We start from the raw sequence: 24,887 nt of genomic DNA, 5'->3' as shown, positions 1-24,887 counted from the left end.
ATAACAAAAATGTAAAAAAAAAAAAAAAAGCATTATCACTCCCTACTAAGCGGAAAATTAGGCGCATCCCCGCCTGCTAAATAGCCACATTTGGAGCCTAATGGCTGCGACCCTTTTCTTGGGAGTAAGCTCCGTTGAACTTGGTCGGTTTCACGTTTGAGTAATTCCACGCATTCCACTGAATGCATCGCGTTTTTGTCGTGGATCGTCGGGGTTGAGGTGATAGGGTTGCAGGACATAACGACTCACTGCCGCCGGCCTGGAGGGCAGCCGCCCCCTTTTGCCGGCGGCTCAGCCAAGCTCCTCCCTGCTCGGGGCCTTTTCTCTTCCTCGCGTGCAGCGAGATGGCTGAAAAGCAGCTGCAGCGAGGCGACTGTGGCTGTCCTTGCAGGAAGGGCCTGGAGAAAGCCGAGGTAAAGAGCAGAGCCGAGCAGCTCCAGCCTCTCTCTTTTTCCCTCTCCCCTCACGCAGAAGAGAGGAGGCTCGTGGTGGGAGGGAAGGGACCAGGTTCAGTCGCCGAGGGTCCCAGGTGGAGCAGGGAAGATCGCCCGCCGGAGCAAGGCTAAGCTGCCACGGTCTCCACGCTTACTTACCTAGGGGAACTTCCGTTTGTAAAACGAGAGGACAGTGTTTTGGGGAAAACCTAAAATTCAGCAGATGAAAAGTCGCATGATGCAACGATTGCTGTTATTATTAATAATACTGTGCATGTCGACACAAGCCATATCAGCAAGGAAAGGAGAAAATGGAGAGGGAGGCTTCACCACGTCTGGCTATCATAGCTGTTTAAAAAGGCTGGGGCAGAAATCAGGAGTAGCTGATAACCAGCAAATGCAAGGAACTTTAGGATCCAACTGTGCCTTCAGTTTTTACCAGTGATGGGAATCAGACTGGATTTTTTAAATGTATACCAGCAATGATAAAGCACCACCAATACCCCCTTTCACCTAGAGCAGCAGTCTCCTACTTTTTCAGACTTAGACACAGCTTTCATCCAAACATGTATTTGAAGACCTCCCCCATCCTCTCTCATTCCCTATATATTTGTATAGTAGTAATGCTGCTGTTGGACCTGCACCCACCTTTGATCAGGCTGTCACTCAGTAGTGGGTCCCAGCCGCCAGATGAAGACCAATAACCCAGAGCAGACATAGGCAAACTCAGCCCGCCAGATGTTTTGGGACTACAACTCCCATAATCTGACCACTGGTCCTGTTAGCTAGGGATGATGGGAGTTGTAGTCCCAAAACACCTGGAGGGCCGAGTTTGCCTATGCCTGACCCAGAGGAATAGAGCATGAAACCAATAATTCCCTAGTTCTGCATCCTGGATTCTGTGCAAAATGAGAATGCTGGCACAGGCAGGACAGGGAGCTCCTTCCCAATCTTGAGTCCCTATGGGGTAAATAAAAGTGACATTGCCACCTTCTGGAGTCAACTCTTATCCAGGATCTAATTTCTTCTTGGCTATGAAGCTTACTATGTGGCCTGTAGCAAGTCACTAATCTTGCTCTGTTGGGGAGTACTTCTTAAAACACTGCTTAATTATTGAAGTTATTTTAAGATCTTGTTTTCCATATGCGCCTGTATAACGCATTTTAAAATTGGGTGGAGTTTACTTGGCAAATGTGCCCACATCAAAGATTAACACAATACCTATATTAATATCTATTTTTGAAGTGCCTACTAATCAGCATACAGTTGCTGTTTACATTGCTTCTTATTCTGGGGCGGAGTGGCTTTTGGATTACAACATTTGGGTAGCCACTGGAAACTAGGCTTAGTTAACTTAATAAGTATATTTACACACACGTATCTAGCTGTATTACAAATTGTAAGTGTACAGCTTTATGAGCTTTAATGCTTTTATTTGTCAATACTTACTAATTTTCTTGTTCATTTTTAATTTGAATAGCGTTCTGAGTACTATTTGAGAGAGTTGAGCTGAGAGTTGAGACCCTATCTGCCCGCAGACTGTCTCGCCAGAGTGCTGCATGCTCTAGTTATCTCTCGCTTGGATTACTGCAATGCGCTCTATGTGGGGCTACCTTTGAAGGTGACCCGGAAACTACAACTAATCCAGAATGCGGCAGCTAGACTGGTGACGGAGCGGCCGCTGAGACCACACCGGTCTTGAAAGACCTACACTGGCTCCCAGTACGTTTCCGAGCACAATTCAAAGTGTTGGTGCTGACCTTTAAAGCCCTAAATGGCCTCGGTCCAGTATACCTGAAGGGGCGTCTCCACCTCCATCATTCTGCCCGGACACTGAGGTCCAGCGCCGAGGGCCTTCTGGCGGTTCCCTCGCTACGAGAAGCCAAGTTACAGGGAGCCAGGCAGAGGGTCTTCTCAGTAGTGGCACCCACCCTGTGGAACGCCCTCCCATCAGATGTCAAATAGAAAAATAACTACCAAACTTTTAGAAGACATCTGAAGGCAGCCCTGTTTAGGGAAGCTTTTAATGTTTAATAGGTTATTGTATTTTAGTGTTTTGCTGGAAGCCGCCCAGAGTGGCTGGGGAAACCCAGCCAGATGGGCGGGGTATAAATAATAAATTATTATTATTATTATTATTATTATTATTATTATTATTATTAAAGGCAGCATAGAACTGAGCTGCAGTAATCTTCTAGCTTTATATTTAAGATCCAAGGTGGTCAGAACTTTGACAGAATGAGTAATTTCAATGTGTAAAGAAATAAAAGTTGTACCACTTTCATAATCAGTGAAAGGACCCATTGGTTTGGTGAAACCAACAAAAGAGAGTGTGAGATCTGTCATTTCAGTTCAGTTCTGCCTGGGAGCCCAGCCACCAAAGAACTCCCCAATGTACCCACCCAAATGGCTGCAGATTGAGCTTTTGGAGCTCTTCACAATCTCTTTTAATGGTCCTGAACAGTTTAGTCTCATCAGCAAACCTGGCAATCTCACTGCTCACTCCTAATTCTTAAATGTTTATGAACAAGTTAAGAAGCACAGGTCCCAATATCAATCCTTGGGAGACTCCACTATATCTCAACATTTATTCCTATTCTCTGATTCCTGCTACCTTATGGGTAGCCCCCAAGCTGATAGCATTAGTGCCCACCCCAACTTTTATACTTAGACCTCAAAGGCCAGAAAGTCTCATTCGTTCTTCTGTTTAAGGCTGCCTGCTGCCCATTTTGCATATATTGACAGGAAGCGGGAAGCCTACTTACTGCTCCACTTCCTTTGGTCTCCAGTTCCAAATCCGCAGTGGGCTATCCAGGCTGTTACTGTCTATATCCTATCCTAAAAAGAGAGACTAGATGGCTAAAGAGGAAGCCAGCGAGTATCCAGGCAAGCAGGGGAGCAGTGGCAGTGGGGGGGGGCACTGTGGTTTCAGCAGAGAGGAAGCATAACTGCAGGGTGCCAGGAATCACCAGGGCCCTTCAAACATGATAATGCCACTGTCAATTCCCCTGGAAAACTAGCTGTTTAATTAATCTAGTTTTAAAGGATTATTGCAAATCATGTTGTGGGGGAGAGTTGTCTGACACTACTTCTTACATATGTATCATTTTGTGCACTTAAATTACTAAGGTTATCAGCACAGCTGCCTCATCTATTGTTGCTTCCTCAGTTTATTAATGCTTCTAATTCTTGTAATAAAGGAACTGAAATGAGAAGAGCTCAAATTCTATTTTGGAATTTTGAAAATTGCAGAAGCTCTGACTATATTAGTTTAGTTCTTCTCTATAATTAAGATGTAATTCATCTCCTTCCAAAAATAAAACAACAAAATTATATATCATGTGAATTATTTTGATACATTTTGTACAAAACTGACTAATTAAAGGTTTTATGGTTGCTATTTTTAGAAAAGGAATATGACCGTTCTTCATATTAAATGGAAATTTGCTCGTTTGGGAATCGTGGTAGAAATGAAACGGGGCGGGTGTCTGATGGACAAAGAAAATTACTTGCCAACTTTTAAGCTAACACATTCCATAATATTTGTTGGTTCAAGGGCTGCTTCAGATCATGCAGTGTTCACTTCCATAGGTAATGTTTCTCATGTTTAAAGCACTGAGCTACACTCCTTCCATATGAGAGCGTATTTTCAGCTGGTTTATGCCAGTCAGTATTGAACTCACTTCCCTATTATTAAGTTGGAAATCAAAGACCCATCTAGTCCAGCATCCTGTTCTTGCAGTGGCTAAATACCTATGGAAAGTCCGTAAACAGAAACTGAGTGCAGCAGGGCTCTTTCCAATGGTTTCCCTCCAGCAACTGGTATGCAGAGGCATACTGCCTCCAAGTTAAGACAGAAGATTGCCATCATTGCTAGTAGCCTTTAATAGCCATACAGTGGTACCTTGGGCTACAGATGCTTCAGGTTATGTGATTTCGGGTTGTGCACCGCACTGAACCCGGAAGTACTGGAACAGGTTACTTCTGGGTTTCGGCACATGCACAGAAGCGCTGAATTGTGCTTTGCGCAGAAGTGCTGAATCGCGACCCGCGCGTGCGCAGACGCGGCGCTGTGGGTTGCGAACGTACCTCCTGCGCGGATCACATTTGCAACCTGAGGTTCCACTGTACTGTTGATGTTATCTTTTTTAAAAACCACCCAAGTTAGTAGCCATCAATACCTCTTGTAGGAGCAAATGTGTAATAAGGAATTCCTTTTGCCTGTCCTGAATCTTCCACCATTCAACTTAATTGGATGGCTCTGGGTTCTAGTTTTATGAGAAATGGAGGATTTCTAGGAGATGAAGATGGCAGACTGAACATCTTCTGTTGGCAAGTTGCCGACCGTGAATTTTGATAGCCAAGATTTATGTCCTGGCTATCATCATGTTGACTGATGACAGCCAGGACATAAATCTTGGCTATCAAAATTCATGCTGGAGATAAGAGTGAAAGGGTTAATAACTGCTGATGCTCTGAGAAAGCCTTTTTCTACACCAGGAGACCAAGAAGCTGTCAGCACCTGGGAGTCTGGGTGAGGGTGAGCAACTTAGAATGGAGGAATCAACATGTTGCCCAAAAGCCACTCAGGAGCCCTGAAGGCCATAGGGGCTGCAAGTCTGCCTTTTTTGTATATATCTCTGAGACTGTTAAAATTTACAAATGAGAAAGATGTTTCTGTCTGGTGGTTGAAATTTACATTTGGTGTTTAAGCTACTTTATGGTTTTAAGAAGAGTTGGTCATTAAAGGGCTGAAAGCAAGCGGGGGGGGGGAATGTTCTAACTGTTTGAACCCAGAAGGTTTTATGATAAAGTAAGTTCTGAGTGCTAAGAGAATTTTTAATTCTCCATTTTCCCCGTGAAAGTATTGCCTTGAAATCAAAAGTAATTTTGTTACTTCATATTTGCTTTGTGGGAAAGGAATGTGTTCTGATAAGAGATAACACTGTGAAGATCTTAAAGTGGAGACGGGAGATTGAAGATCTTAAGATGGAGACTGAATTGTTAACAGGAACATTCAGTATGGAAAATACTCTGTTGGACATTCCATTGACTGTTGGCATCCTTTAGCGGTTGTTTGATGAGCAGTTAAAAAGAGATCAGAGCTAGGATTGATGAAAGTGGACCAGAGAAGGATGAAATGGGAAGTGGAATTAAAGAGGACACAGAGATTTTGGAGAACAATATGAATATAGGATTGCCAGAACAGGAGGCTGAAATGGTTGAGTTGGAGGCAACAGATGTTGAAATGGAGAATACCTTCACACAGCTATGTGAATGAAGGCAGTTGTGGGTGCACAGTGGGGAGGGGGCCTAAAACTGCTATTCACACAGTCAGCCTGGCTCATGATAAACATGACTGCGTGGACCTGCCTTCACTAACAACCTAGTGCATATTTTGGAATACAGTCATACCTCAGGTTAAAGACGCTTCAGGCTGAGCGTTTTCAGGTTGCGTTCTGCGGCAACCCGGAAGTAATGGAATGGGTTACTTCCGGGTTTCGCGCATGCGCAGACGCTCAAAATGATGTCACGTGCATGCGCAGAAGCGGTGAGACATGCAGACACGGGTTGCGTTCTGCTCAGGATGCAAACGGGGCTCCGGAGCGGATCCCGTTCGCATCCAGAGGTACCACTGTACATACCAGATTTATCTGTATTTTAAAAACAACAATTTCAAGTTCATGTCAGATAAATGATTCACTTCATTTGAAATGTTAGAGAAAAGTGGCAATCTCCCCCACCCTGCCATCAATATACTTCAGTCATGTTGCCTTAACGGTAATTCTGTAAATCCTTGGTGAATCCTTTTGCAAATGTTTGTCATTACGCTGATACATACCATAAGTTGAAGCTCATACTAGAAGGTGTTCTACTGAGATGAAGCTTACACCCAGCTTATGCAAATGTATATCATTTTTCTTTGCAGCAAATAGTGTGCGTAATAGTTAGACTAACATATAATAATAATATGAAAGGTTTCAAAGGACTTTGATTTCATAGCAGATTTGGGATTAGTAATGATTTGCAGCATTAACTAGTGTAAACCTGCATGGCTGCATTGCATTCAGGACAGATACTCCGGTTTACATCAACTGTGAAGGTGCCCTGGAGTGTTTGCTTGGCATCTGCTAAAATGTGGTAAATGAAGAATGACAAATTGCAGTTGTTAATAGTAATTTCATGAAACTCCATTTGAAAGTTATCTTTCAATGTCTGTTACTGATGACCGTTTATCAAGCTGAACGAGTTGCAGAAATCTAATTTATTTTCCCCTTCAATTTAAATGTAAATATTTTGGGAATCTTGTAGTTGCTCATCCTTTAAGAAAATATATAGTGTCTCAGTTTGAGTGAAATATTAAAAAAAGAAGCACAGTCGACTGTGCAACTTCAGAAACTATATTAGAAGCAGACGTTTTAAAGCTGTACATAAAAGTCAATGGATAGCTACTGTGATAGCCTTGTGCACAATATATCACAGGTACAGGAAACCTTCATGTTTTTACTTGAAACCAGTGCAGAGATGGGTACTGAACCCACGGGTACCCATAATATCTAAATGTGTCAAGCAATGCTGTGCAAGGGAACCAGAAGGAACACTGTTCTTCACCATATGCACAAGAGCAAATGCTTTTTGTGCAGCCCTTTCCACTGCTGGGCAGATTCTGCATTGGACTGGACCTGAAAAGTCTGTTGGTCAACCATAGCCAAGTGTCTAAAAGCATGTACCCCACCCTCCATAGCTGCAAACGGTGAAAATTGTGCTATTTAGAAAAAGCAACTGGGGTCAGGTCCCTCCTAGAATCATGGGACAGGACTCTCCCAGGTCAAACAGGTCCCCATTCTGCACAGAAATCACAATGGACTCCTGGATGCTTGTGCCACAATGCTTATGGCTTATGTGTGGCCTGATTCATTCATAGTCCTAGTGCACAGTTTATATGGATAGTATGGAAGGGTAGGTGATGCTTCTGCAGAAAGTAAAATGATATACAGTAAGCCAGTAACCTAGGTGCACGGCAGTTAAACAAAATGGAAAGGGGGCAAAGTTCTGGAAAAAATGACTTTGGCATTCTCACCACCATTGAACCCAGTATGTTATGACTATACACAATTTTGGCTTTAGGCATGATCCCCCACGTACGTTGCAGGCTTACTTGGTTGCAGAGATGGCTCATCTGTGGTCCTCCAGAAATTGCTAAACTCCCAAGTGCTATCTTCCTTGACTATTGACCATGCTGCCTTGGGCTGATGGGAATTGTAATTCAACATCTGGAGGTCGCCATGTTGTCTACCACTGACCAAAAGGATAGAGCCCATGTGTGGGAACCTTTTATCCTCTTGATGCTGCTGAACTACAACTCCCATCATCCGTGGGATGCTCGCTGGAGCTGATGGGAGTTCTAGCTTAGCAAAATCTTAAATGTGAGATAGATAAGTTAGTCACCCATGCTATATGGACTTTATATAACAGCTGCCACCCACTTAAACAAATCTCAGTGAATTTCTTGTGCGAGTTTTGATTAATCAAATTTGCATATAAACAACCCATAATGCTGAAGAAAAATCATACTCTTTGTTTTTAGAGATTCGTGTGTTACAGCAGGAAGAAGCAATCCCCCTTGACTGAGAGAGAGAGAAGAGCAGAAATCTGTTCAAAATAGCAATATTTCTAAGTATTTCTATTTAAAACAACTTCAAATGGGGGATTTCCTGATCAGCTGGAATCACATTTTAATCAATGAATCGGATAAATATTGCAGCTTTCATTTAAAAAGCAAATAAACCATTTTAAAATGTGCCTTTTCTTTTTGTTTCCTCCGTAGGAGAATGTGCATCCAAGGAATTTGATCCCAGAGCTTTGCCGCCAGTTTTATCACTTAGGATGGGTTACAGGGACTGGTGGTGGAATCAGCATGAAGCACGGGTGAGTGTTTAGTGGTTGTTGTTTTAAACTAATACCCACTTAGGCACAGATAAGGGAGTGAAAGTGAAAGATAAAACATGATAGATGTTGAAAAGAAGTAGCCAATTGGAACTTCATTAGAGTGGCCTTATACCATTGTCAAAGAAGGCTACTTACGTGCAATACAGCAGCTTAAGAACTTTATGGGCCCCGGATAGGAAAGCTGTCATTCTTGTATATCTTAAGCAAGTAAGTCCTCAGACTCTGAGCAGAATATAAATAATTTCTTCCAGCTGACAGCAGAACATAAAGTGAATGATTTTGTGCAGGTGCAGTGCTCTAAATAGATTTTCTAAAGAAACATGTACATGAAATGTTTGGCTTATTTCCGAGTTGCTCTGGATATTTGCATTTGTGGATACCTAGCTCCACTTAGTGGTGGGAAAAGGAAAAACTTGCAATCTGTTGGCATAAAGATGTATGTGTGCCTGGATAAAGACATATTAGTTACACTGTGAAGGGTTTTGCCACATGGGCTGCCAATTTCTAGCCTTGGGGTCACATGTGGATTCAAGCAGGTGGATCTTGAGCTGTTCCAAAAAAGAGTTTTCCAATGATAATTGCCATTTCCCTCTTCCTGTATAGCCAGTATTGGACAAGCAGAAGGCCTGTTGTAGTGAAAACCATAAAGTAACAGGTCTCAAAACAAAAGCACATGACACAGAAATAAATCCCATTGATTTTATTTTCATAATAATAAAGTATAACTTCACCACTTAATAAAGGCTAAATTATTCTTAAGGCCAGGATAGCATTCCCATAAACACAGTGTAATATCAGTTTCAAATGCTGACATCTTAAAATTATCCTTGCTTAAATTTATTGCAAATGTTTAAAAGCCTTAGGGAAGAGGTTGGCATGCAGGGCAATCCTAAGAGGGTCCAGGGAGGTGCAGAGTGGCATATCCTTTGCCTCACCTGAAACCCTGCTGGTTCCTGTCCACCATGGCAAAAGGTAGAGGAAATGCTGTTTGTGTATATGTGTTTGGTTTTTTTGCTTGCCACATGCACAGCTGTCCTGCTCAACTCCACACCCCATTTTGGGGCCATACTGTGGCTACACTGAAATTCCCAATGTAGAGCACAGCCGAGGGACTCTGCCACCTAATCCTAACTCCCACCAGCACTTCTGATCAGGGGGTAACAATTGCAGCCTTAATCTTTCATCTAAACTGAAAATGGCTCCTGTGTCACAAAAGTTAGTCTGTGACTTGAGGCTGCTGCCTTATATACTCACTGTATGTATTTCAAAAAGCACTGTGTTTTCATTGCTGACAATTCTATGCAAGATACCATGTTGATTCTTAGTACAGTGGTACCTTGGGTTACAGACACTTCAGGTTACAGACTTCACTAACCCAGAAATAGTACCTAGGGTTAAGAACTTTGCTTCAGGATGAGAAATCGCACGGTGGCGGCACAGCGGCAGCGGGAGGCCCCACTAGCTATAGTAGTACCTCAGGTTAAGAACAGCTTCAGGACCTCCAGAACGAATTAAGTTCTTAACCCGAGGCACCACTGTACAGTAGCACCCCGAGTTACGTTACCCTTGGGAAACGATAGTGGCAAACCCGGGAGTGTTTCACCATGTGCGCATGCACAGAAGTGGTCTCCTGCCGTGTGCATGCGTATAACAGTGATCCTCAGGTTGCGAAAACCTCAGGATCCGGCCGGACCTCCGGAATGGATCCCATTCGCAACTGGAGGTACCACTGTATTCCTAACAGATATATAGTGTTCTTTTTAGTTTGACTGCAAATCCGTGCCAGTTGAGTGATCAAATGGAATCTTCTTCATAAATGTGCACCCACCCACCTTCCTTTAACATTCAATGAATAATGGTACCTATGTCTTCAAATATCAGCTGTGCATAACCTGGCCAATTAACCACTAGATGTCTCTGTTCTGCAAAATTCCAAGTAAGAGCTCCAGAGCTCTGTGTTACTCCAATATTATTAAAAGCAACGGTTCTTCGTGCAGACGTTGCCTCACTTTCTCTTTTGCCCACAAACAGATTTGTGCAATAGTTTTTAAAAACACATATATTTATCTTAAATCTTTTACATTCCCACTCCTCCTCCCTAAATAGTGGCGTACGCTAAACACAGTAAAATATGAACAACTAGTAAGAAAGAACAAAGCATACAGCTTATGTTTCACCCTTTAGTCCTAAACCCCTTTATTTGTGTATCAAGTCCCCTTGGATTCAGAAGGATTTTCTTCGGCTGCCTTAGAACTGCAGCCTCGGTTAACCTACAGCAGTATAGATGTTTATTCCCCTGCAAATCAAAAGGGATTTCTTTGTCTCATAATGTGCACTGCATAATCACAGCTATGAAGAGCTTTAAGGGCAACGGCAAGCAATAACACCTCTAAGCTATAATAATGTCGGGTGTTTTAGGGCTAGCTAAGCCTGTGGCAGTAGCTTAAGCACTGATGTCAGATGCAGATCATGTTGTGATGGGATGAATTGCTGTATGTTCTCTTGTTGATAAATGAAGCCATATGCTTCATGCTACTTTGTGCCTACAGCTAAACGTCTCTTGATTTCCCCCTCTAGCAATGAGATATATATTGCTCCCTCTGGTGTCCAAAAAGAAAGAATTCAGGTAGGTACTGCTAGCATTTCTACCTCTGATAATCTTCCTTGAAAACTAATCTGAAGATTTATCCCGTCCATGCTTACTCAGAAGGAAGTCTGGCTGAGTTACACCCTAGTAAATATGTATAGGATTGCAGCCACAGACATATTGAAACACACACAGGAAGAAAACTCAAAAGCTTCATTTTCTAATTAGCTCTGGCCTAAACGGGCTAATTTTGGAACAGCCTTGAATGGTGGCATTAAGGTATCCTTGGCTAAAGAAAAAACTAAAGAGGCAGCCTGGGTGAATGGGCCAGATAGATTGCAGTGTTCCTTGTCTGCAGGATAGAGGCCATACTTTGCTTGGATCTTCTCACTCAGGGAAGCCCTTCTGCCTGTATGGAAGGGTTGCAATTCCTATTGGACAGCCAAAATGAGTTTCTCTGTATTGGAGAGAAACTTATTGAAGCCACATAACTAAGACATGCATGCAGGGTGGATCAAAAGCAATGATTTTAAAATAATAATTAAAAAATCGGGGTTTTTAAAATTTAAATCAGTGTGGGGTTTTTTATTTAAATCGGGGTTTTTTAAATTTAAATTGGATTTTTAAAATAAAATGCTTTTGGAGGAAAAATCTTTCTAGAAGCAGTTTTCTATTTAAGTTACATTATGGTCCAAAGGCTATTCATCAACAAATAAGGATTTGTTTTGAGTTTTTCATTTGTGCTAAAACTCAGTCTAAGTTTTTTTTATTTAAAAAATTGTTTAATCACATCAGTTAGCAAACATGGATACATATGCTATAACGTTATTGTTTTAGTTAAATATATTTTTTAAATTGTTATTAAGGAAATGAATATTTTTCTCCTTCTAATAAAATACAGCAGAAAAGTTGTCCAAATATAAACAGTTAATTTATTAAACCTCACAATAATTTCATAATTATCTGTTTATGTATTTCTACTAGTATAACCAAATCAGTAATTTTTGATATAACTGTAAAAAGTACTCTGAAAATTTACTATTCCAAATATGAAACCTTTCTCTAGATGTAAATATTAAGATTATACCAGTGAGAATGAGCCTTTCTGTAAAAAAAGAAGAAGATTTAAATCAAGTCTTACTGACTAGTGATTTAAATTGTGATCCACCCTACATGCATGTATGTCCATTTATTTATCATCTTTTCCTTTCCATTTATTGGTCCTTTGTTCCTGCCACCTCACCCCTCAGACACTCGGGAGTGGTAAAGGGAGATGGTTTATTTTCTTTTGTGCAGCCAAGTTTATTTCACAAATGGCATTGGAGGGTTCTACTTGCCATTAATGCCATTGCTGCTGTGAGCTACTGTTAGGAACAAGAGTGGGCTGCCTGCCTTACCCTTTGGCTTCATATTGGGTTAGAAGAGCCTAACAATAGCAGGACTGATTAGGAGCATTGCTTTTGTCCAGTGGCCAAGCAGGAATAGCCACTAAGAATAAATCAAGAAATTGGCTCTGTACAGCACTGTTTCTCTTGACCTTAGAGGCTGGTTGAAGGGGCTTCTTCTACCACCCCGGAATGCTGGAGCAGTCTGCAAAGCTGGGAAGAAACAGTGCTTAATATGATGAAAATAGGTTTGTGCAATTGGGCCTGTATGTTGTATCGCGATTGACTCAGGGACCACGCAAGGATTTTGGTTGATCGCGGCCACCTCAAGCACCCTGCTGGGCCGCCGTCTTTGCCTGATGCCCAGTCAGCTGGCCGGCCCGGAAAGGCACGGGGCACGTGCCTCCACCCCCAACAAGCCTCCGCCCCGGGGAGGGAGGCAAAAATGGGGCACACGGGGCTCTGCACGGGCTGCAGCTGTGGGGGCACCCAGTCAGCTGGCTAGTCAGAAAAGGGAGCCGAGGGAAGGGCAGCGTGCGAGAGAGAGACCATGACATTTCTCCTCCCTTTCCCCCCCTCCCACCGGTTCCCATAGAAAGAAAACCCTCTCCTAGTTCTGCATGGATGTGGAACTTTCCAGCTCCAGTCTAGCTGCGTTTACTCAAAAGTAAGCTGCTCTCCCTCCTAGTTCTGCATGGATGCTGAATTTTCCCTGCCTTTCCAGCTCCAGCCTACATGCATTTATTTGAAAGTAAGCCACTGCCCCCTTCCCTACAGAGCTCTTCCATCTGGTAAAGGGGGAATTGGACATTTCAGGGCGTGTTGGCTTCCCATGCGCACCAATGGCCTTGGGAGGGGGCTAGCATGGGGTAATAATTTGTTATTATTTTTATCATTATCATAATTTATTATTTATACCCCGCCTGTCTGGCTGGGTTTCCCCAGCTAAATATAATATGTTTAAGTTGAAGAATGACAATGGGAGAGTGTGGTAGCTCACTGCCAGTTTTTGATATTGGATGATGGATCACAACCTGTTGGATGTTAGACGTGCCTGTTGTATACCATAACGAAAATTTGGATTATTGTTTTTTAAATAATCTTTATTAATTTAAATTACACACATATACAAAGAATTTGCAAAGAATCTCATACTACAAAAAGAAAATTAAAGAAAAAACAATTAAGAAAAAAGAAAAGAAGAAAATACAGAAAATACAGAAAAAAGAAAGAAGAAAAAGCAGCATAAAAAACTTAATCTTCCTAATTAAAACTTAAATAAACACTTAAATAAAAAAGACTTCTGACAAAACGAGTCAGATGTGTGAACTCGAAAATTTTGATTTTAAAGGAAATCTTTGTGTCCTATTGGCACAGAAACTCAATCTGTGAATATTGTGTTGTGATTAACAGAAAGCATGACCAATACAGTTTTTTTTAAAAAAGTTACTAGATTGAATTCTCATAGGTGCCCCAAGAATGTATCGGTAAAATAAAACTTAAGTGCAATTCTATACTTATTGACTCAAAGGTTGGCCCCAGTGAGTTCAGGGGAGCTCCCTCCCAGGTAAATGGATGTAGGAGTGCAGATTAAATCATAGGCTGTTTCTGCTGCAACATTAGTGAAATAAATATTAATGTATATTTTCAAATGAAGGCTGTAATCCTATACTCACCTGGGTGCAAGCCCATTGAATGCAATGGAATTCACTTCTGAACAAATGTGCGTATAGGGTTGCTCTGCAAATATTTGACCAGGGCTCTGTGTCTTTTCTGCGATTGTTTGTACATGTGCCAGAATCAAAAGATGGATTCCAGAGGCTCTCGGTCTCAGCTTTCATTTGTTTGTCTCTAATCCTTTGAAAGAGAGAGTTTCGAAAACCAACGAGCATGCTAAGTGGTAATTACTAACAAAGTGCATTTCCTAGGGGAGTTTACTTCTTAAAGTCGAGCAACACAAAATGTTAAAAATAAAATAGAATCAGTGATATATAAGGGTGTGCATTTCTATAGATCTATATAGTACTGGTCATACAGTTTTCTTAATGTTATCGTAAATTAGTTCACCAGAAAGGGATCAACTAAAAAATGATGTTCTCAGGAAAGGCAGCATCATACGCCTGACGTGGCACCAGCACCACTGCAGTTTGCTAAGAAGGGGAGAGGTGATGTGGCAGAGACAGAGAGTTGCTGTGCGGACACTCTGGTGGAAATGGTGCCTTGGTGCTGCTCATTCAGCTTCACAGAAGCATCTTCTCCACTGCCTGGCCCCGCTGCCCCCTAGTAGACGGCAGTGGCACTGGTCAGGCCAGGAGGACAGGTATGTGCTGCCATTCCTGCCCTACCGCCATTCTGTGTAGGCACAGAACTTCCTTCTGTGGAACAAGACTGGCTTCACAATGCATTCAAAGAATATACCGTATTGGCCTGAATATAAGCCACACCCGGAAATAAGCTGCACCTTTAAAATTTGGAAGGGGGGGGAGAAGAAGAAAAGACAATACCAGAATATAAGCCGCTCCTTAAAATTCTGTAGGTGTTCACACCCGTAAATGGTATATGTAGAAGAAAATCCGAAAGGTACCAGAGAGGACCCGCAAGTGGGTTAAACACCTGTTCGTAGCACTGTAAATGCAAATAAAAAATCAATACTGTCCTGTAAAATATGGGGGAAGCCATGAATGGCACTAGAATTAATTGCACAAGAGTCTCGCTTTTTTTTTGTTTTTTTGTTTTTTGTTCTCTTTTACCGTATGTCTGTTTCAGCAGCAATATCCTAAAAAGCAATTTTTGTAAGGTCATGAATTTAAGTCGCACTTTGACTTTTCACGGTCGGAATTTGGAAAATAGTGTGGCATATTCAGGGCAATATGGTATTTATCAGCTAGTCAAATGCTGATCTCAGTCATCGGCCTTAACCCCCCCCCCCCCAAGTTTGATCCTGGACAGGGAACTAGTCACTTTCACCATGCCTTAACAACTCACTGCACATTCACATTTCTGCACCCTCTCAGAATCTAATTATATTGAATGTATTTTATCAAGAACTAGTTTCTCCAGTGGGTTTTTCCTTTCTTGTTTTATTAAAATGCAAAACCAAGCATCAAACAAAATCATAACAGAAAACAGTCATTAAATTCCGAAGCAGAGCCAAAAAAAAGTTGCAGTGGTTTTTCAGCTCACAACGCAGATCTTTCTCTGATCTTTGAACCCTTTATAATTTAGTTCGTTGAAATGTAGGTGTGCGTAAATACTCAAACTGTGTCTCCAAATGCTTTCATTATAGCCTGTAGATATGTTTGTGTGTGACATTGAAGAACGGGACATCAGTGGTCCCCCACCGCACAAGAAGCTAAAGAAGAGTCAATGCACACCTCTCTTCATGAATGCTTACACCATGAGAGGTAGGCAGCAAGCAGCGTTATTGAAAAGTCAGCACTTCGTCAACACAAGTGTATTCTGCTTATAAAATGGAGATTTCTTAATTGAAACTGCAGCAGAATTGGAACATGCCTTTACAACAGTACAATGCAATTCTTGCAGTAATTGCTATAACAGCTAAAGCATCTTTCTGTTACCGATTGGTTGATTTTATTTACAGTATATATATGTCTCCTTATAACAAAAAGCTCTCTTGATGGCTTTTTGAAAAGGAATGATTCGCAGAAGCTTCATTTGGCAAATACAAATATGTACCCCAATCGAGTCTCTCTTTTTGGGTAACAGTTACTACATTTTTAATACGGGCCTTCTGGCGGTTCCCTCTCTGCAAGAAGTGAGGTTACAGGGAACCAGGCAGAGGGCCTTCTCAGTAATGGCACCCGCCCTGTGGAACACCATCCCATCAGATGTCAAGGAAATAAACAACTATCTGACTTTTAGAAGACATCTGAAGGCAGCCCTGTTTAGGGAAGTTTTTAATGTCTGATGTTTTATTGTGCTTTTAATTCTGTTGGGAGCCACCCAGAGTGGCTGGGGAAGCCCAGCCAGATGGGTGGGGTATAAATTATTTATTATTATTATTATTATTATTATTATTATTATTATTATTATATGATAATAATAATTCAGCCTCTCTGTATGTGCACAGAATATGGCTGACTTACTAGTCTTCTGAGGGGGAAATCATAAGTGGCAGAATCAGAGGTGCCCAGTTGCCTCAGCTAGCAGTGGGACAATGAATGAGTACCTCCTGGCCATTCCCCTTACTTTCAATGTTTGGCTGCTGCTCATGTGCTGGCAGCTTATCCTCCCCTCCTCTCTGACTCATTCTGAGGAAGACGGAGAGGCATCCTGGGAGAGGTGGCTACAGAGAATGCTTTTCCAGTGTTTTTTTTTTGGGGGGGGGGGTTAGTAGACATCCTCTCTTAAATAATTCCCAGCCACCCCAGAATTGTGGCAGCTCGGGCATTCTCCCAGGCCACCTGTCCCGCAGTGCCTTGAGAAAATACCCCTTCCCTTCTTCAGAAGGAGGCGTGTTGCTGCCATATTAGCAGTAAGGTAAAGGTACCCCTGCCCGTACGGGCCAGTCGTGTCCAACTCTAGGGTTGTGCGCCCATCTCACTTAAGAGGCCGGGGGCCAGCGCTGTCCGCACTCTTCCGGGTCACATGGCCAGCGTGACGAAGCTGCTCTGGCGAGCCAGCACCAGCGCAGCACACGGAAACGCCGTTTACCTTCCTGCTATAATGCGGTACCTATTTATCTACTTGCACTTAGGAGTGCTTTCGAACTGCTAGGTGGGCAGGAGCTGGGACCGAAAGACGGGAGCTCACCCCGCCGCGGGGATTCGAACCACCAACCATGCGATCGGCAAGTCCTAGGCACTGAGGTTTTACCCACAGCGCTACCCGCGTCCCATATTAGCAGTGGCAAGACATTAAAAGCGATGAGGAGGAGGAGGAGGAGCACTTGGAAAGGAGTAGGAGAATGTTCAAAATCAGTGAGCCTGTCTACCACTTAGGCTGGGGAAGAAGGAGACAAGGAAGCAGACAGGTTTTGGAGAAAAGTTTTATACTGTGTCTGTGGACAGGGGTCTGGGTGCTCTTGGTAGAAATGAATGCAGGGAGATAAAGGCTGAATTTTGTAGCTCAGTTCAAAATAAGACAAATGTTTGACTGTGGAACTACAGTCATACCTTGGAAGTCAAACGGAATCTGTTCCAAAAGTCCGTTCGACTTCCAAAACGTTCAAAAACTAAATCACGGCTTCTGATTGGCTGCAGGAAGCTCCTACAGCCAATCAGAAGCCGCGGAACACCCGTCGGATGTTCGGCTTCCAAAAATAGTTCGCAAGCTAGAACAGTCACTTCCAGGTTTGCGACTTTCAGGAGCCAAAACATTGGGGATCTAAGCTGTTCGAAAAACAAGGTACGACTGTATAATCCTGAAAATATGTCTAGCATGATTAACAAGAGATCCAGTAAATCAGAATCTGTTCAAATTGTTGCTTGGCACCTTTGGAATGGGTGGAGGACCAGTTCAAAGGTTAAACTCAAAGGACTGGTTCTTTATTAAATCAAATCAAATCTTAGAGAGAGAGAAAAGAAAAGAAGTAGTTTGGGGTATTTCAGTCTTGACAGGGCATTTGAATTTTCATTCTGAGAATGTATGCCTTCTGGGGATGTGTGTGTTGAATGTAATTAATATACCCTCAGGTGGAGAGTGTGGCTGAAGTCCAAGTAGAGAGAGATAATTTTCTAGATTGTTATTTGCTTCCTTTTAAGTTTGTTCCCCAAGGAATACAAATTACTAGAAATTGTGAATATTCCCTCTGTTTCCCACCTGTGCTACTTAGCTGGTAGCTGCATGCTAGTATTAGTAATTAGTACTGGAAACTGGTTTTTGTCCCTGGAGTGCTGGAGGAGACTCTTGAGAGTCCCATGGACTGCAAGAAGATCAAACCTATCCATTCTGAAGGAAATCAGCCCTGAGTGCTCACTGGAAGCACAGATCGTGAAGCTGAGGCTCCAATACTTTGGCCACCTCATGAGAAGAGAAGACTCCCTGGAAAAGACCCTGATGTTGGGAAAGATGGAGGGCACAAGGAGAAGGGGACGACAGAGGACGAGATGGTTGGACAGTGTTCTCGAAGCTACTAACATGAGTTTGACCAAACTGGGGGAGGCAGTGGAAGACAGGAGTGCCTGTTGTGCTTTGGTCCATGGGGTCACAACGAGTCAGACACGACTAAACAACAACAATTGGAAATTGGTATAGATGTAGACACAATTTTATTAAGAAAGGTTGTGGTGGGGTGAACCCACCCTTCCGGCGTCACTGCAACTTACCTGGAGGGGACAGGGGCAGAACTGGGTGATGACAAGCTTGGAGCAGTGTGGTCACATTGGCAGGAGCACCACACTGCTGGTGGGGACCCTGTTGAATATTTGTCACTACTAACATTTTGGCACACACACTTCCCTTTTCCTAATATTAAATGCTAGTGTTGGGATATACGGAGCATTCTCTTGAGCTCTCGGCTACAAATGGGGGTAAAATAATAAAAACAAGTTTTGCTGATCTCTGATAAAATACTACAAAGAAAGCTTATAGGAAAAAATGTACAAATGCCTCCTTCATTGTTTTGTGGTGCGTAAGAAGCTGGCTGCATTGAGCTAGTGAAACTGAAGCAACCCATACATTTTCTCTGAGGATTACTGAGTTCAGTCTGCCATGCTTTCCGTTGATTTAAAGAAGTGAGTTGTTTTGTCTTTTAATTTACCTTGTCCTTATTAGCAAAAATATTTAGCGTAGGTCGTAAGTTTATATACCAGGAACATATCAAGAAAAAAAGAAGCTGTGATTGAAGAGTGATGTATGAGTCATATTTTTCATTAAGTTTTCGCTTTCGTAGGAGCTGGAGCAGTAATCCATACGCACTCCAAAGCTGCTGTAATGGCCACACTTCTCTACCCTGGAAGAGAGTTTAAAATTACTCATCAGGAGATGATAAAAGGGATCAAGAAATGCACAGCAGGAGGCTATTTCAGGTAATTTCCCCTTGATAAGTTTTCAGGCTCGTGTCATAGTTTACCCTGATTTCAGAACAATCTCTCTTGTTCATATTTCAGATAATTTGTTTTTATGTGTAATGTGCAAATACTTCACTTTAAAAAAAGAACTTCTGCTGGTAATTTCTCAGAAAATATGTCTGCAGTCCAATAGATGGTTATGCTGGGCACAAATTCTGTTGAACTCAGTGGGACATATGAGCTGAACTGGCATAAATTGGCTTTTGTTGTACAAGACACACCCCTTCTGCCTTTACAAACCTATGTTAGTAGATGTAGATCAGGGGTCGGCAACCTAAGGTCCATGGGCCACAAGCGGCCCATGGGGGTCGTTTAACCAGCCCATGGACTCCCGCAACCCGCTCAGTCAGCTCCTGTGTGCTGTGCTAAACCAGTATGGAGCAGAGCGGGCACTGCCTTCCGTGACGCTGGCTGGCTTCCCATTGGCTGCAGGAAGCTCCTGCAGCCAATGGGAAGCTGCACACACTTCCTCTGCTCTGGAAGAAGCCAGAAATAGCACTTGCGCATGTGTGCGCGCACTCCGGCCCACCGCGGCGTCTGTGGGACTATGAACCGGCCCAAGACACAAAAACATCGCCAACCCCTGATGTAGAGCTATCTAAAAATTCCACAGAATCTCTGAAATCCCAGGTTACTGTTACAGATATCCTTGGAAGAATTGGGTAAAGTGGGGTGGTAGAGATTATTGTTTCAAATCCAAATTCCTATAGTTGTTGCATTTTCAACTACTTAGCACATTTCTTGCACATTAGTGTAAAATTATCTCCTATGTTTTCCTAGTAACTAGGGTTTCTTGTGTCACTTTGTATACCAGATTCTAGCTTTGTAGGTAGTTTATGAAATATCTTAGTTCAGTAGCTTGATCGTTTTGACACTGTAACTATAATTATTTAGTTGTGCCCATTACAACAACATTGTAAGGGAAGTCAACATTATTACTCCCATATTGCAGATGGGGGGGGGAGTAGCATGAGAGTGGCTTGCTTTAAGGCCATCTAGCGCATACATGGTAGAGTCAAGTTTCAAACTGGGACTTTCTGATTAATAAGTACGCCTGCAGTCCTAATCGTACTTACCTGGGACTAAGCCCCATTGAATTCAATAGGAATTACTACTGAGAGGACGTGGTTACGGTTGAACTGTAAAGCCCCATCAGCACTATACATTTAAAGCAGTGTTATACCACTTTAAACAGTCATGGCTTCACCCAAGTGATTTTGGGAACTGCAGTTCCCCTGAAAGTGATACAATTCCCAGAGTTCCCTGGGAAAAAAGGGATTGATTGTTAAGCTGCTCTGGAAATTGGAGCTCTGTGAGGGGAATAGAGGCCTCCTAACAGCTCTGAGACCATAACCCCCATATTTCAGACTACAGTTCCCAAGATTCTTTGGGGGGAAGCCCAAACAGTTTAAAGTAGTTTGATACTGCTTTAAATGTATAGTGCAGAGGGGCCTACTATGCTGCTCTGGTTTTCACTTCTAATGCCTCCCTCCCCCCCCCCCTTCTATGGAGGACACATACAAATACTCTCTTTGCAGAGGTTTTTTTATGGTAATCAAGACGGATTGAACTTACATGTACTGTATTTAACCTTTCTAGATCACGTGAAAGTATCCTAAGAATCACGATACTTCTGTGAGTGAGAGGTGCCCAATCATTTTTACATATAAGAGCGAGATATGCTTAGAGTCATATCTTATTTTAGAACAACAAAGTTCAAGCATATAAATTGTGGCATGTTTAATTTATTATTTCTGTCATGGTTCCAACAGTGTATAGCTAGTGCCCTGCCAGTTTTAATTAACTTGGTTTAAACAATGCCAGGTTATCTTAATCCCACTTTAGTATTCATAGAGCAAATTCCAGGGCGGGACAGGCTCCATCTTGCTCACAGTTGAGATTCTCAGAATATGATAGAACAATACGAATGATCTGCTAAGACTTCTAAGCAAACAATTACGCTAGGGAACAAAACATCAATTATTGGAATTCACGTGATATTTTTCTCTCCTCACTCCCTTCAAAATGAAAGAACTCAGGACCCAACGAAACTGATAAGTGGTCTGATCTTTGACAATTAAATTCTGGAATTGACTTCTCTAGTGTTTTAGGATGACCAGTGGCATAAGCAGACTTTTTTTTACAATTCATGGATATTATGTCCGTTGCAGTAATAACCCGTTCCAACAGTGTAGCATCACCTACCATATGCTGGTGATTAATAACAAGAGATTAATATTGTGCTGTTTGTCACAGCAGAGTGACGTTCCGTTGTTGCTGGTAAATGCTTAAGACAAATAAATGCAAAATACAGTCTAGCCAAAGTTAAGAAGAGTTTCAACTTCTTTGAAATGGTTGACACTTGCAATGCAATCCTATGCATTTCTCCTCAGAAATAAGTGTCAGTGGGACTTGTTCCCAGGTAGGCGTGTGGTGCACGGTTGCTGCCTTAAGTCACCTGGTTGGTCGTGCCCATTGATGCTGTGCAGCCAAACGCTACCATTCCTGAGTGCCAATGCCATGATGAACCAATGGAAACATAGATAGGGAGATGTTTTCAAATAAATGTTTGTTTCAAAAGTCCTTAGTACAAACAAGCTGTGATGTTCACTGTCTCTTTGATGATTTAGTTCCTCTTTAATTCACTTCTATGCTTTAGATCAAACTCTTCCTAATACCATGGTAACATGGTGCTGGTGTCGTCATTGTGTTACGTGATTTAGGCTGCAATCCAACACACACACACACACACACACTGGGGAGTCTTTACAGAGTGACAGGGCCATCAAGCACCCAGAGCTCTGCTGCACACAGCTGGTGGAGCAGAAGGTGGGGGAATCGTAATATGACCCAGCTCAGGCTTAATGCTGTTGCATGACAACAGTGACACTGGCTTGGGATCCAGCAGACCTGGGACCAACTCAGTCAATCCCCATCTCCAAAACATCCTGCATTGGGGCTTTCCACTGGCGAATGCTTCTGCTAGGCATCCCTGCAGTGGTCCTCCTGTCTTCCTGCACCTTGAACTGATGGAAGGGGTAATGTACCACTGATGGCCAGCAGGAGGCCAGCTTAACCAGGAGAGCCAGGTAGAAAGGATTGCTCTTCCCTGGGTATACGGGATGCCATTGCTGATTTTAATTCATTGATAATCACCTGGGTGGCTTTGTGGCAGAAAAGGGGGACATACTCTTCTATTGTCTCCTGAGGCAGACGGATGCCAACCAGATTGCTTTGGACCAGACTTTACAGGTAGCAGAAGCACAATGCTAACCTGAAAAGGAACATGTGTCCCAATTCCATCATCTTTTCAGGTATGATGATACCTTAGTGGTTCCATCATCTTTTCAGGTATGATGATACCTTAGTGGTTCCTATTGTCGAGAACACACCTGAAGAGAAGGACCTGAAGGAAAGAATGGCTCAGGCAATGGATGACTACCCAGACTCCTGTGCTGTGCTGGTCAGACGCCATGGAGTCTATGTTTGGGGAGAAACTTGGGAAAAAGCCAAGACAATGTGAGTTCTTCTTCTTCTTTGGAAATCACTCATAGCCCAGTACAACTATGTGAGTGCAACTATGAAGAAGCACAATGGTAGCCCTCTGCTGTTGCAAGCAAATACCACTGGATTTTACACTCCCGAGTGTACTAGAGAATGCATGTTGCTTTCAGATGAAGCTATCGCCACTTCTGCTTCACCTGTGTCTTTCCTTTAATATATGTAGATACTGAGAACAGCCCTCAAACACTCAGATTCCCAAAAGTGAAGATCTCTGGGAGTACAATTCCCCTTTGCAAATATTTTCAAAAGCCTTCACATGTTTTGCAGATCGTAGCACAGACTTGGGAGCTAAGCATAATTTAAAAAAAAACTAATTCGGGTCTTGTTGCTATTTATGATTGCGTTTCTAATGTGAGGAAAGACATTACCAAGATAACGTTGTGTAAGAAAAAACACACAAAATTTATATTGCTACAATTGGTGCTAAATCACAGAGCAAGATGCCAACTTCTTTCATTTTGTCTTTTAGGTGTGAATGTTATGACTACCTTTTTGATATTGCGGTACAAATGAAGCAACATGGACTTGATCCTACTGCAGTTCCAAAGGAAGAAAATGGGATTGTTTAATACCTCGACATCTCTTACCAAAATGACACTGATATTTCAGGGAAATATCAATAGGTTTTAGGGTTCATGCCCAAGCAACTTTTAACGTTTGGCACAATATGTGCTTATTGGTTTTAGTGAAATATTGTTGCTAAATACAGACCATTTTATGCTGTTTGTTAAAATCCTGAAGGATTTCCAAGGCAGTCTGGATTCCCAGTTGTGCATATTAAAGGATCTGGGATTCCACTTTCCCTTTACTTTCACAGTACAACTGGCATGTTTCTTTAGGATTTTCCTTGTGGCTCATATTCTATAATATAACATTATCAAAATGCAAAGGTCTTACAACTTTTCAAATTATTGTAAGGTTTTCATAAATTAAAGACATGTTGCATTTTGAAAGCCTAGCATGGCACCAAATGGAAAAGTTCTTTAAAACACCTTTAAACTAAATCAACAAAGAGTCTATCTCTGGAAAAGCTAGATAGTGTTGAAAGAGTGCCACGTATAAAAGTACGCCAAAATGAGACATTAGCCTTTTCTCTTTGAAAAGTGCAGTTGTAATTATATTTTACACTATCCTCTTTCCTCAGCAGCCCCTAGGTTACAATAGATTTTCTCTTGGTTAATTTTAATGGATGCCTTCTTTGTAAGTTAAGCAGAGGAGAAAATGTATGCATTAAAAATGATAATATTTGAAGTAGAAATGAGAATCAGATATGTGAAAGTACATGGTGACTTTCTTTTTTATATAATTAAATTTATAATTTCCGTTTATGTACAAATGTACAATTATTCAACAATCATTCTAACATTTCAAACTTTGACTCTTCTTCCCCCTCTTTCTGCGGTTCTTTGCATTTATTTTCATCATTTCCTGCATACTCCAAATTAACATTATTTTATTCATCTATTCTCATATCTATCTCATAAACATTTTTGAAGCCGCAGGTTCTTACAATAATCCTACCAATGTCTTGATTTGTTTACAATTTGTTTGTAAATACTCTATAAAACATTTCCATTCCTTTCTAAAAAGTTTATTGTCTTTATTTCTTTTTCTTCCAGTAAGGATATTGTTGTGTATAAAACACTACTTATCATTTCTTCACCATTTCAGTTACATAACTATGTTGGATAATATTGCCAAATGATTTAATCCTCTTTAGAAACAACTCTGTTTTCAAGGAAAATTAAATTCTGTAATATTCGTAAGGTAGATTTTGTGCCAAGTTTCTTTCAGTATGGCTTACACCATGTGTAATTTTACTAAAGAGACTTGATTACAAAAGCTTTGAATTCTACAAGTGGGTGGTTTATACGAGCAGTTTCTTTGTGACTAGAATCTATGCTGCTCCTGTATGATTTCTTAAAAAGGCCAGGGG

At 41.9% G+C, this 24,887-nt stretch overlaps 1 protein-coding gene and 1 long non-coding RNA gene across 2 annotated transcripts; one reads left to right on the top strand and one right to left on the bottom strand.

Annotated features, from left to right (window-relative positions):
• Nucleotides 1–270: 270 nt before the first annotated feature.
• Nucleotides 271–24,540, top strand: APIP (APAF1 interacting protein). The gene is made up of 7 exons (XM_083603016.1): nucleotides 271–413; nucleotides 8,263–8,363; nucleotides 10,962–11,010; nucleotides 15,643–15,760; nucleotides 19,210–19,345; nucleotides 22,739–22,906; nucleotides 23,421–24,540. Exons 1-7 carry the CDS (start codon nucleotides 345–347, stop codon nucleotides 23,518–23,520), a joined length of 741 nt encoding a protein of 246 aa, XP_083459142.1. The 5' UTR covers nucleotides 271–344; the 3' UTR covers nucleotides 23,521–24,540.
• Nucleotides 20,250–22,863, bottom strand: LOC310757773. The gene is made up of 2 exons (XR_014545464.1): nucleotides 22,751–22,863; nucleotides 20,250–22,713 (listed from the first exon to the last, which is right to left on the bottom strand). It is a non-coding gene; the product is annotated as an uncharacterized lncRNA (long non-coding RNA).
• Nucleotides 24,541–24,887: the final 347 nt, after the last annotated feature.

This window comes from Podarcis filfolensis, assembly GCF_964270895.1.
Source record: "Podarcis filfolensis genome assembly, chromosome: 1".
Lineage (NCBI taxonomy): Eukaryota > Metazoa > Chordata > Lepidosauria > Squamata > Lacertidae > Podarcis > Podarcis filfolensis.
This window is presented reverse-complemented; position numbering and strand designations above follow the sequence as displayed.

Bases quoted from the DNA above. Each gene is read 5' to 3' on its own strand.
- APIP (XM_083603016.1), top strand. From the start codon at position 345: ATGGCTGAAAAGCAGCTGCAGCGAGGCGACTGTGGCTGTCCTTGCAGG. The intron at 8,364-10,961 runs GTGAGTGTTTAG...TTCCCCCTCTAG, and splicing joins GGAATCAGCATGAAGCACGG to CAATGAGATATATATTGCTC. The intron at 15,761-19,209 runs GTAGGCAGCAAG...TCGCTTTCGTAG, and splicing joins GAATGCTTACACCATGAGAG to GAGCTGGAGCAGTAATCCAT.